At 42.5% G+C, this 12,420-nt stretch overlaps 1 protein-coding gene across 1 annotated transcript in view; it reads left to right on the top strand.

Moving 5' to 3' along the window:
- The window catches only part of EVA1C (eva-1 homolog C), a 66,676-nt gene that overhangs the window by 31,244 nt on the left and 23,012 nt on the right, over nt 1-12,420 (top strand). The window contains exons 2-3 of the mRNA XM_018565004.1: nt 8,953-9,158; nt 12,141-12,264. Coding sequence (XP_018420506.1) covers nt 8,953-9,158; nt 12,141-12,264 — 330 coding nt within the window. The remainder of the gene's footprint in view (nt 1-8,952; nt 9,159-12,140; nt 12,265-12,420) is intronic.

The raw sequence follows: 12,420 nt of genomic DNA on the forward strand, positions 1-12,420 counted from the left end.
CACCTCACTTCTTGTCCCAGGATGGCAACGCTGCTTCTCCATAGATACAGAATGGTGAGTGAGCATTGCCACCCTAGGACAGGAAGTGTGTTACTTGTAGAATAACCAGGTGAAAATAAAGGGGGAAAAAACCCTGAACACTAAGCAGCGTGAATGGAGAAATCTCCCCTTCCGGCTATTGTATTCTGACAAACAGTGAATTCAACTGATTTGCTGCAGCCCAGTATTTTCCACCGAGCTCCTTCAACAAAATTCAATTTTCAGGAGGAAAGGACAAAAGTTCGTTCCACGCATGGCCAGCTTAATGTTACCACCAAAACATAGGATTTGTAAGCTGCAATATATTCTATTTCTGTTTTGGAGCTTAGATACACTTTAAAGTTTATTTACACATGTAGGAAAAGTTGATGTATGAAAGCGGATGTCATGTTTATTTGTGGGTCTGTATCATTAAACACATCCTCAGACTCAAGAAAATAGTTTCCATGATCTGTGAAGATTATCCGGAGGGATGTGGGGAGTTTGGTATTGTCTGGGGAGCTGTAAACAACATGAACACAGCTACCTCCTATGAGAAAATTGTGCTCTACATCCTCTCATGCACCCAGGGGGACTGTCTACATCAGGGGTGGGCAACTGCGACCCTCCTGCTTTGCTTTAACTACAAATCCCAACATGCTTCTGCCTCTAGGAGTCATGCCTGTAGCTGTCAGTCTTGCAGTGCCTCATGGGACTTGTAGTTCCACAACAGCTGGATGGCCAGAGTTGGTCACCCCTGGTCTATACTACCACCAGAAGATACATATATCGGCATCACATTTTTTTTCTATGGTTTATTCCTTATTTAAATGCTGCCAACATATTCCACAAAGCTTTACAGAAAACATTAAAGGAGAACTACGGGGTCAGGGCTTTTCCCCATAGTTCTCCTTAGGGTAACGGGAGGACACAAACTAGCGTCCTCCCCTTACCCTAAGCTGAGTATACTGCGAGCTACAGCTCGCGGGTTTACTGAGACGCCGCAGCCGGAGCGGATCCCGACATCGATGTCGAGATCCGCCCAGCTGCGTGAGTGACAGCTGGTTCTGCCTATCTAGAGGCAGAGCCAGCTGAACCGCCCCCTCCCTGTCCGTTCCGCCAGTCAGCGCTGGCGTATCGGAGTGGGGAATCCAGCTCCTCCCCTGTCTCGGCAGAGAGCCGTGACAGGATCGAGAGGTGAGCGAACGCCGGTATATGTTCGCTCACCTCCCGATCTACTGAGCCAACCTGTGACAGTTTTATTGTCACAGGTCGGCTAGAACTATGAGGTGAGTAAAAAGCCCTCACCTCATAGTTCTCCTTTAAGGTTCCATTTACATGGCATGTTGCAGTGTTAGGTGCGCTGTGGTGCCATTATATCTTAGGCCTCGTTCATACCACTCTCGGTGACTGCAGCATTTTTTCTGACCGACCGGACCACTGGCATTGATGTGCCTTGCGTTCCCGTGCAGCCGATCGGCGTGGCTGTGGTGCCATTCATTTCAATGCACCTCCACGCTCCCTCCCGCCCCACAACAAACTGAGCCGGCCTCAATTCGATCCAGTTGGTTCCGGCCACAAACGGGCCGGGACGCACTGAGGGTGGTGTGAATGAGGCCTTAATGATACCCCAGCGCACCTTGTATGGCATTGCATGGTCACCTATTACTTTGTGATGTGGTGCCATTTTAAAAAGAGGGGCCATGCATAGTGTGATTTAGCTGCCATAAGCAGTCAATCCAAATGAATGGGCTGCACTTCCGCCGCGCACCACATTGCACAATATGGCATTGCAGAAGTGTGAATGGAGCTTAAAGCTAAACTCCAGTTACCTGGAGTGCTATGTCCTGCTGGCTGCTGGTTACTCCAGCTGAATACTACACACAGGGGTGATCTAATCTTTCAGGGATGTAAGATGCGGCTGCGACTGTGAAGGCATCACGTCATTTGCCGTCCCCTTTCTGTCCTGTCACCCATTCACAAAACTCCTTATATTGTTTTCCCAGAATACAAAGCATTCTGTGAATGGACACAGGGCAGATGAATGACAGGGTCACCTTCAACCATTCACAAAACGCCTTGAATTCTGGGAAAATAATACAAGGAGTTTTGGTAATAGAAAGCGGAGAGGAAGTAGAGGGCAAACAGAACAATCCTTCACAGTCACAGCCGAACCTCTCATCCCCCGGCATTAGAAGATCACAGAAGTGGGGAGTATCTGGCTTCATTGAAGGGATGTTTTTTATAGTTATCCTCACCCAGCAGGTCGTAGGATACTCTGCATTAGAGGCAACTTATGGGACTGGTGCTGTAGTACTCAAAATATATATTTATTGAAGTTCATCTTTAAAGTGTTTGCATAGTCAAAACCTTTTTGTTTTTAAATTTGGAGTAGAAGTAGAGTGTAAATAAAGAAAAGTGTAAAACCCTCTGTCAGTTTTTGCTATCTGTGTCCCATCAGGGAGTTTTCTCACCACTTCCTGTCCTGAAGGTACAATAGGAAGTGAGAGGAAATCTCTACAAAGTTAGAACAGTTGTTTCTATTGGACGTTTTACAATCACCTCTTTTCTTGTGTGACAACTCTAAAATCTTAGATTTTCCGACCACTTCCTGTCTCATGGACAGCGGTAATCAGGGCAAACAGAGGGCGTGAATCTCCTCTGCAGGGACAGCAATAGCAAGGTGACAAGTTTCAAATAAAAGGTGACAAAATATTAACAAGTATTTTATTTAAAAAAAAAGGGAATTGTTTATGATCCAAAAGGCTTTAGAATAGGAAATGTCTACACCTACATTAAGCTATAGGATCCTTTTAAGTCATGATGTATATATGGTGTCATGGTGTATATATATATTTATTGTCACCAGTAGTTGGTGATGAGAAATGGCTTGAAGTACGGTAGGAATACACAGTCAATGGAAGGAACTATGAACATGTACAAATAAAGCTAAGACACTCTTTTATGTACCGTTTCTGAATGACGTTAGAACACAAGCAGCTGTTTACACAATACCTGAACCGTCCCACGAGTCGTGTCAGACGATCAGTAGATGTCTGAAGTTTTGTTGTGACTTGATGAAAGCAGAATGTACTGAGAGATGGTAAATTTCCACCAGAAGACGGCTTCCGAGCCTTTGTTCCATTAAACCTGTACAATTCCCCCTGGCCTATGGCATTTTCTGTTTGTATGATGATGCCGCCATCACAAAAGTCATTGGCCTTAGAAAAGGCGGTCGGAATTTATGAAAAAGGACCATTGATGATATATTTGTCTAAACATTAGAAACAGGTATCGTAGAAGGAAACCAGTATTCAGAAAAGAGTCAGTTTAGAATTTAGCAGTCCAGTGGAGGAGTCGGCTGAACATGGTAAGTTTTCTTTTACTTTGACATTAATACAAAGGCTAAAGTTGGTGCATATTTAGATATGAGGTGATTCAGATACCACGCTACTGTTTTTGAAAGGTCCTTATCGGATCAAACGAAACATTCAGCTTTAGAACTCAACTGACAGGAACTGCCATTATTATGGCTGTCCATAAGTTGAGATCTTTTAGCTCAATCTGTTTTTTAAATGTAATTAGAAGGATCAAAAACTGCACTGCAATACATCCCCATGGGTGGCCCCCTGAAAGTGGATGAGTGTCCATCTATATCTGTCCACTTCAGGGTGCGCTTAGGTCTGTCGGACCAAACAGTACATAATTTGCATCCAGGTCCGGTTTTCTTTATTTGTAATCAACATTTTACAATAAACATACAACACATACACAATCACATGATGCAAACGTAATAAGTAGACATATGCATACATATGCGTAATAAGTAAATCTACATCAGCTATCCCCAATCGCGTAAATGGCTAAGGATCAAACATTAACAGCATAACTTCACCTGCCACAACCGTGTTTTATTTATTTCTTTTTTCTTTTTTGGGGGTGGGGGGAATTGTAATGTACATCTTAAATGTCATATTGTACGGTAAGCCATGGTTTATATGCATATAGGAGGGTAAACCGCGGGGTCTACCTGTCTGCTTTTGGGGGCTGAGGGGAGAGGCAGGACATCAGACAACATCAGGATGGGATAGAAATGAAGAGGGAGGTATACGAATGAGAGGGAGGGAGGGCAGGACTAGTAAGTGTGAACGAGGACAGGTCCGGTTTTACTGACCAGATGTGGGTGGATATTGGCAGAGGCAGGCCATTTACATCTGGTCACCCGTAGTAATTACAGCCATCTAAGTTCTGATCAAGCTCAGACTTTCCTATTACTTCTTGTCCTGGAGACACAACAGAAAATTAAAAGAAATTTCACCAAAGTTAAAGGATTTCCCTTTTAGACAGTTGTTAAAGGAAAAAGAGTCCCCATTGGGTGACTTACTCTTTCCTCTTGTTTTGCTAACAACTTTAAAATGTTGGATTTCCTATCACTTTCTGTACCAAAGACAACGGTCACTAGTACAAATACATGGTGTGGATCTCCCCAGCAGAGACACAGACAGCTCTATCACCTAGTTTAGGGCTGGTGCACACCTAGACGATTTATGGCACGGATTTAGCCACCCGATATCGCGCAAAACACAGATTCGCATTGAAGTCAATGGAGGCTGTTCACACCTTTGCGCTGCGTCACGAGATCGTCTGTTGCGCAAAAAGGGGCAGGAACTATTTTCGGGCAGTTGTCGTGCGGTTTTGGTCCCAGACATATCTATGCATTGAAAATCGAGCCAAGAAACTGCACAACCCGCGCAAAAACAGCTCCACAGCTCAATCGACTAGATGTGAACCTGCCTCAAGTGTACAGCTGAATTCTTCAGGAGGAGAGGGTGTTCTATTGAAAGCTCCAACTCATCGAACTCTCCAACTACCTTACTGCCGGGTACTTGCAAGTTGGAGATTTCGACTATACGGCGTTAGACTGCAAAACACAAAGACTGACTGGAGCTCTGTACAGCTGCATTTTAACAGTATTCAGCAGGTGGCAAACTTGACGAGTTTTCTGAAAGCGCTATGCGTGCCTGCGCACCGCAACTGTACAGAGCTTCAGTCTTTCTGAGCACCCGAAGTGAGGTAGTTGGAGATTTCGATGAGTTGGAGCTTTCGATAGAACAGAGGGAGGAGCAAAGTGTGAAAGGTAAAAAAGAGGAATTGATATGTTAACAGAGACAGAAGATGTTGTTCATGTGGATCCTGTAGGGCCTACATGGCCATCCAAACCATCCTTCTCTATTAGCTGTATCACCTTGTGCAAGTGTAGAGCTAAATCACTTTTCCGGGAGGAAATGAGTAAATGGGTTACAGGAGTTAAGTGGTTAAGTGAAGAGAACAAGTTAAGAGGCTTGGGGGCTTTGGGAGTAGAAGTTAATGAGGTGAACATGGCTTTAAGGGAATTACAAGGGTTAGAGATGTTAAGTCAAGAGCAGCAGGTATCAAAATAAATCTTTGGGGATCTGACCTATTACTTTTACCAGTTAGGTGCATAATTTGGACACTATATATCTAATGGGCTAAAATGAGCAGTGGGGGGGGGGCAACAGGAAGCAGCCGATGGGGCCAAACTAAAGTGAACCTGTTGCTTCTCCCTGCATGGGCAAAGCCCAGGCTCATTTTAACATGCGGGAACTTACAATACATATTTACAAGGTCCAAAAATGGACAGTACAGTATGCATGTGGTATGCTTAGCTGATACCTGCAATGAAACCTTTAATTTCAGTTGTAAAAATAAGGAAATAACAAAATGCATTTTATATACTGGAAACATTGTGTTTCATGAAACTGACTGTAATGTGATCTCAGGCCATGTTCCTTATAGGCTACATTTTAAAATCACAAAACATCCTCCATTCCTTTTATTGTGAATTGATGGCAGGTACACATAAAATAACTAATTTGCAAGATAAGGCATAGAGAGCGACTTCTTTGATGGAGTCAGCTGTAACAAGCCTGGAATTTCATCTACACACGATTGCTTAAGATTTCTACTCAGTCGACCATAGACCTCCATCTCAGCTATTGTGAGGAGAGAAACTGTTAGTTTGCAGTGGACACAGGATACTGGTTTCACTTTGAAGGACCGCTTACAGCACAATAGTGCGATCACCTGCTGTTTTGACAGCTTTAAATATAGCATGGCACGTTGCTGTGAAGAAAATTGGGCTGTAGCACAACATGAAATACCAGAGTGAGAGCTGGCTGCAGACGGGACAAGATAGGGGCTTGTAGACACATCGCACTTGTCATCACAGTATCTTGTATCTTCCTATAGTGATAAAACACTCAGCATTATCTGCTAAAGTATCTGAAATAAGAACTGTCTGTATTGCCCCTGGCCTCTAGGCAGATTCTCCTTTTAAAGCTTAACTCTGGTCATCTTATAAAAATTACATTTGAGTGACCCCCCCTCCAGGTCTAATGCTTGTTTAGTCTAGAGCGATGTAGTAAAAAGGAATGGTTACCATATTCCTCCCTCCGTTGACAGCTGGGACTCTTCTCTGATCCCGCTCCAGCCTTCAAATATGGGTGGGCTATTAATATCCACATGTACAATTCAGAACTGCATGTTCTGCATTGTATGTGAAGACCTTGGTAAGGGTGTGGCTGCAGGACTGGAGATGATGAGAGGAGTTCATGGGGCCAGTTATAAATACCAGACTGGCCATATGGCCATATAAAATCAATGATGTCAGCATAAGAATGTTTTGTTTATGTGTAGCTGCAGGGCAGGGAATGCCCCAGCCCGCAGCCGATTGGGCAGGTGGCCAGTAGCACTTCAGTGTTCAAAGGAGTTCATCCAAACCTAAACTCATTCCCACCGCAGATTATTCCTAATTTGGATGAACAGTTTTTTATTTGACCCAAATCCTACTCTCCAATGCTCCTTTACAATATTTGCCCTTTTGTGTCTGTTGTAAAGGTCGGTGCAAATAAATGTATTGGCAGCTACTCTCAAATCAGTATTTACATTGCTCTTCTTGCCTGCCAGTCACAGGGCTCTGCCAAATGATAAAGCCTACGCAATCACAGGCAGGAAGGAAAAGCCGATAAGTCACTTCTGTGTATTATTCCCTGAGACAAGTAAGTGACAAAGGGTGAGATTCATCAATCCAGACAGGAAGTAAGAAGAGGAGAAGCTTTTTATTCGGGGCCAGATTTCTGCTTAGCCAACAAAGGCCATGGCCTAGGGTGATACGGCTGTCAGGGACGGAACACACATCGCACATCATCATGGTTCTGACTGCCAGTAGTACAGTCTATATACATAGCATGACCAAAAGTATGTGGACACCTGACCATCATGCATACACTATATGACTATATATGACACCCCTCCAAATTATTAGGTTCAGGTGTTAACATTGATAGGTACTGTTACTACAGCATGCAATGACATTGATGACAATTGTGTACTTCCAGCCTTGTGGTGACAGTTTAGAGAAGGCCCTTTTCTGTTCCAGCATGACTGCCCCTCTGTGCACAAACCTGCTCCATAAAGACATAGTTTAATGGGTTTGGTGTGGGGCATCTGGAGTGAAGTGCACAGAACTCTGATCATAACCGTATTGAACAATGTTGGAATAATTTGAAAACAGGTCATCCACAATCTCATTGCAAAATCTTATGGAAAGTTGTCTAGAAGGGTGGAAGCTATTATAGTCACCAAGAGGAGGCCAACTCTTTATTATTGGCTATGGTTTTGAAATGGGATGACCAAAAAACTTATTTAGGTGTAATAGTCCCACAAATGTTGCCCATGCCCTAGGACAGTATGACTGCCTGTGGAGGCACAAAGTCACCCACACACTGCCTATCATGCTGACTTTTTAACTATCATATGGTTGTTATTAGGGATGCACCGATACCGGTTTTTCGGTATCGAGTACCGATATATTTCTTTCGGTACTCGCTGATACCAGAAGTCCCATTAAGGAAGCCAGGTGGCGTGTAATGACTTGCCACCTGGCTTCCTAATTAGCCGGGCAGCGTGTAAAGACTCACCACCTGGCTTCCCGATTACCAGGTAAGCCGTCCCCATTTTTCTCGTCACTAGGTGACGAGAAAGCATGGAGCGGCTTTCTGGCAAATCAGGGAGCTGGGCGCCGTGTAATGACGCAGCGCCTGGCTTCCTGATGACCGGGAAGCCGGCTCCCTGCTCCCTCGTCATGAGGTGACGAGGGAGCATGGAGCCGGCTTTGCGGCCAATCAGAAGGCCAGGCGCCGCGTCATTACGCAGCGCCCGGCTTCCTGATTGACCAGCTTCCTGACCAATCAGATGTCAGGGAAGCCGGCTCCATGCTCCCTCGTCATGAGGTGACGAGGGAGCATGAAGCCGGCTTCCCGGCCAATCAGGAGGCCAGGCAACGTGTAATGACTCGCTGCCAAGCTTCCTGATACAGGAAGTATCGGGTCAGGCATCGGAGCATTTGGGCGAGTACGAGTACTCTCCCAAATTCTTGGCATCGGCACCGATACTAGTATCGGTATCGGTGCATCCCTAGTTTTTATTGCACTAAATTTCGTTCAGGTGTTTCATTGTTTTTTTCATATTTAAAATGAAAGCAGAGTTTAAAAAGTGTGATTAAGCAATCTTTTATGCATGTATTCTTCATGAATGATGTAACTGGGGGTATTGTAGGGATGTGTTTGGTTCATAGTGTTATTCTCTGAAGAGTTTTAAACCATTGAGTAAAGGTAATTGCTGTAAGCATCCCTGCCAGTGTTATATTTTGTACCAACTATCACTGTCACTTCTGTACAAATCCATTTTTTTTTCATGGAATTGCTCAGTCAGTTTATGATGGTCATCTGTGTATCTGTGTACTCCTATCACTGATGTGTTACCCTGTGGAGAATTTTAGAATGATAACATAACTAAATAAAAAGTTTCTGCTTGCTTTGGTTTCATCAATCTGCTATTGTTGTATCTATTTAGGTTATCTGACAAGGTTGCTTCAGAATCATACTGTATCAGCTTGTGACGGTGATCACCTGACCCTGCAGTGTCCTCGACATTCCACCATCAGCATCCAGTCTGCATTTTATGGCCATCACCTACACGGTTCACCAAAGTGTCCCTCACTGTCACTGGAGACCATGCCCAGTCCTCATAAGCCGTGCCTTGCTCCAACTGCGCTACAAGTAGGTGTTCCCTTTCCTGCTAACTATTCCTATTGCTCCTAGTTATATTTTTATTAGAGATTTACTGGTAGTAAACTGACGGTAAGGTCTGTGTGTGTGAGTCTGATAGTGGCTTTAGTCTTAAAATTTTCTTTGGGGGTAAAAAATAATATGAAATATACTGGTAGGTAAACTGACCGTAGGGTTTGTGTGTATGAACCTGCTATGGGCTTAAAGGCTTAAAGTTTCTTTGGGGGCAAGAACTAATATGAATGGTTCTATGGTCTCTATAAATTGGCTCTGTCAGGTGCTACAGTATGCTGACTAACAATTCTGATAATGTAATAGCTTAGAGTGACTATGGCTATCATCAAACCTATGATAGTGTACCTGTGGAGTACTATGGGCCTCATCCCTATCATTTACCAGTCCAATGTCTAAAGTTCAGTGGTCATTCAAGAATCTGGCAGTGAACTGATCATTGTAGGGAGTGGGGCATATCAGCAAGAGTTGACGAGGCTTAGTACATACTAGGACACTAGAGTTGAGGGAACTTATGTCATGATTCTGTTTATTGTCTACGGTATGATACAGTTGACGATATCTAAGTAGAGTAAATTCATAAATATTAGGCATGTGTGATTTTTGTAGTTTCGAATCAAAATTCGCACAAATTTTCAGATATGCGGGCACATCTATATATCCGAATCCCAATGCTTCCAAATGTGTCCGAATCCAAATTTCCATTTCCAGATTTCGGATCCGGTCCAAATTTCATTCAAAAATGAAACTGAATCGGACATGTGACTTTTCTGGCCAATCGGATGTTTTTTCTGTTTAAAGCATCGGAATGGGTCTGAATACGAATTTTCATTACGGCAACATGGGAGCCATATACATTATATAAATATAATACTAAAGCTGAGGCTCCCAGACCCAAATGGCATTCGGGAGCTCCCGAATGCAAATTTGAAAATTCGGATCCCGAATGCCATTTGGGTGTAGGAGATTCAACTTTAGAAATAATATCTGTATATGGTTTTCTGTGGTATTCGCAACAAATATTCCTAAACTCATCCGAAACGAACGAAAATTTGGATTTTGTCCAAAACCCGAACCAAAATGACTTTTCGGATCCAAATCCCGAAATAATGAAATATCCGAACCAAACTGAATTTTTCCACAGCTTACATGTCTAATAAATATCTTTATTTATTAAATCGTGTACACTCCTAACAGATCAACAAGATCAACACTACTGTTTACGAAGCATACTGCCTCACCGTCTTGTTATATAATATCAAAGCCATAATACTCTTTCTGTCAATGATAACAGAATTGTAAATGTCTTTAAAAGAATGATGCAAATCACAATATTGCTTCAGTTGGAACAATGAAACATGATGGCCCACTGGCCGATTACTAGGTCACTTATTATTCAAGAAGAACTGGAGAATAAACTTATCAATACATATACATAAGGCCAGGTCATATCTATTTGGGATATATCTGTCTACATGTGATCTCCAGGGTTCCCCATATTCAAACATAAAACTAAGCCTCCAAAGAAACTTCTGACACAAGAAGGCCTTTGGAGTTTAGATGAAGCCAGCTCTGGGTCTTTAGCCTTTTGGTCCTGTTGCTTGTTTAATTCTGCATACACAGATTCTCTTAAAAGGGGACACATAACAGTTTTGGTCAGTTTTATTTTATTTTAGAAGATTGTATGATTTTAAAGTGTACTAAGCTGTCATAAGGTTCAGGCTCAGGCTCAGGCTCAGGCTCAGGCTCAGACTTCGCCTCTCCTTGTTTTCCTGTGCCCTGCTCTGCTAAAGAAAATCCACCAACTGAAGTCTCTTCAGAAACCGACACTTTGGGAATGTCGATCTCCTGGTTCCCCAATGCACTCATTTATTTCTCCTGCCAACCTCTATATCATTGCAGTGTCCTGTAATGATGTATTGTGATATAGAAGAAACCACTTCCAGTATATTGACACTTCCAGAAGTGTCGATTTCTTAAAAAGAATTCAGCCAACGATTTTTCTTCAGCAGGGCAGTGTTTGGTGGTGCAGGTAGCAGGAGGGGTAAGTGTTCACTTTCTTTATTGCAGGGACTTATTTTATGTGTAGTTTTAGTTTAGTGGCAGACATTTTAACATTTTATTTTTAGTATTTTTTAAATATTTGCACTAACTATTTATTTTACAAATGAATTATGAGTTTTCTAAAAAGAAAACATAGCAGAAAATGTTTTCCTTCCATCTCTCTCTCTCTCTCTCTCTCTCTCTCTCTTCTCTCTCTCTCTCTCTCACTATAATTGATACTCCATAGGGCAATCAGAGTAGACAGGGAGCCGTGTGTGAATAAATTAGAGCTGGAGCTACTGAGGTCTGTAAATAACATGCTGTTTCAGTAAAGCAGGCAAGATTAGCCTGGTAAAGGTGAAAAGAAGCCCAGAAGTGCACTTGCTGGCTGGAAATGTAAATTATGTAAATATGAAAAATTAACGTGTCATAATTTTATATTTCCGTGGCTAAAAAACATATTTGAAAGCATTAAAAATATAATATGGAAAAAAATAATATGGAAAATTACTAAATATTCCCTTGATCACGTATTGTTTTTTTCTGTATTACAGTCTGTATCAAATAAAAGTGCAGTCTATGATGTCTCTCTATTGGTCTCCTTCCCTGCATGGGGTGCTATTGTGTAAAAAGGAAATGATTTCATATATAGATTTGGCTAATACTGAGAGGGATACTTAAGTAAGTGCACAGATAAGATTTAGCACAGGAAAGTTTCATGGGTTTTCCTTTGCATCGAATAATATAATACAGAATAGAAGATAAGATTGTCTGAATGCACATTTACAGCATCAAGATGTGAATGTGAGTGTAATAGCCTATTGTCTGTACATGTATACTGTATGCTATGTCACTAAATGCATACATTGTTGCTGGGTGTGATCGGCTCTCAAGCTTGTGTAACTCTCATTGTTTTAGAAAGTCCTGGATGAATGCCAGAATCTAAGGTCCTGCCAGCTGCCTGTGAACAGTCGAGTATTTGGGCTGGATCCATGTCCGGGTACTACCAAATATCTTCTGGTGTCTTACAAGTGCAAACCTAGTAAGTGCATTACAGCTGAAGGTTAATCCGCTTATATTTTGCCTTCCCTGGTTCTTCCTCCCCGTTCATCATGAACATTTTAAATCAAACCTTTCTGCTTTTTCATTACATGGTTTCAGGTTGTCATCACTGGATCTCTGTGCTTTTCCATGCAAG

This window comes from Nanorana parkeri, unplaced genomic scaffold (genome assembly GCF_000935625.1).
Source record: "Nanorana parkeri isolate BGI_ZX_2015 unplaced genomic scaffold, ASM93562v1 scaffold805, whole genome shotgun sequence".
Taxonomy (NCBI): Eukaryota; Metazoa; Chordata; class Amphibia; order Anura; family Dicroglossidae; genus Nanorana; species Nanorana parkeri.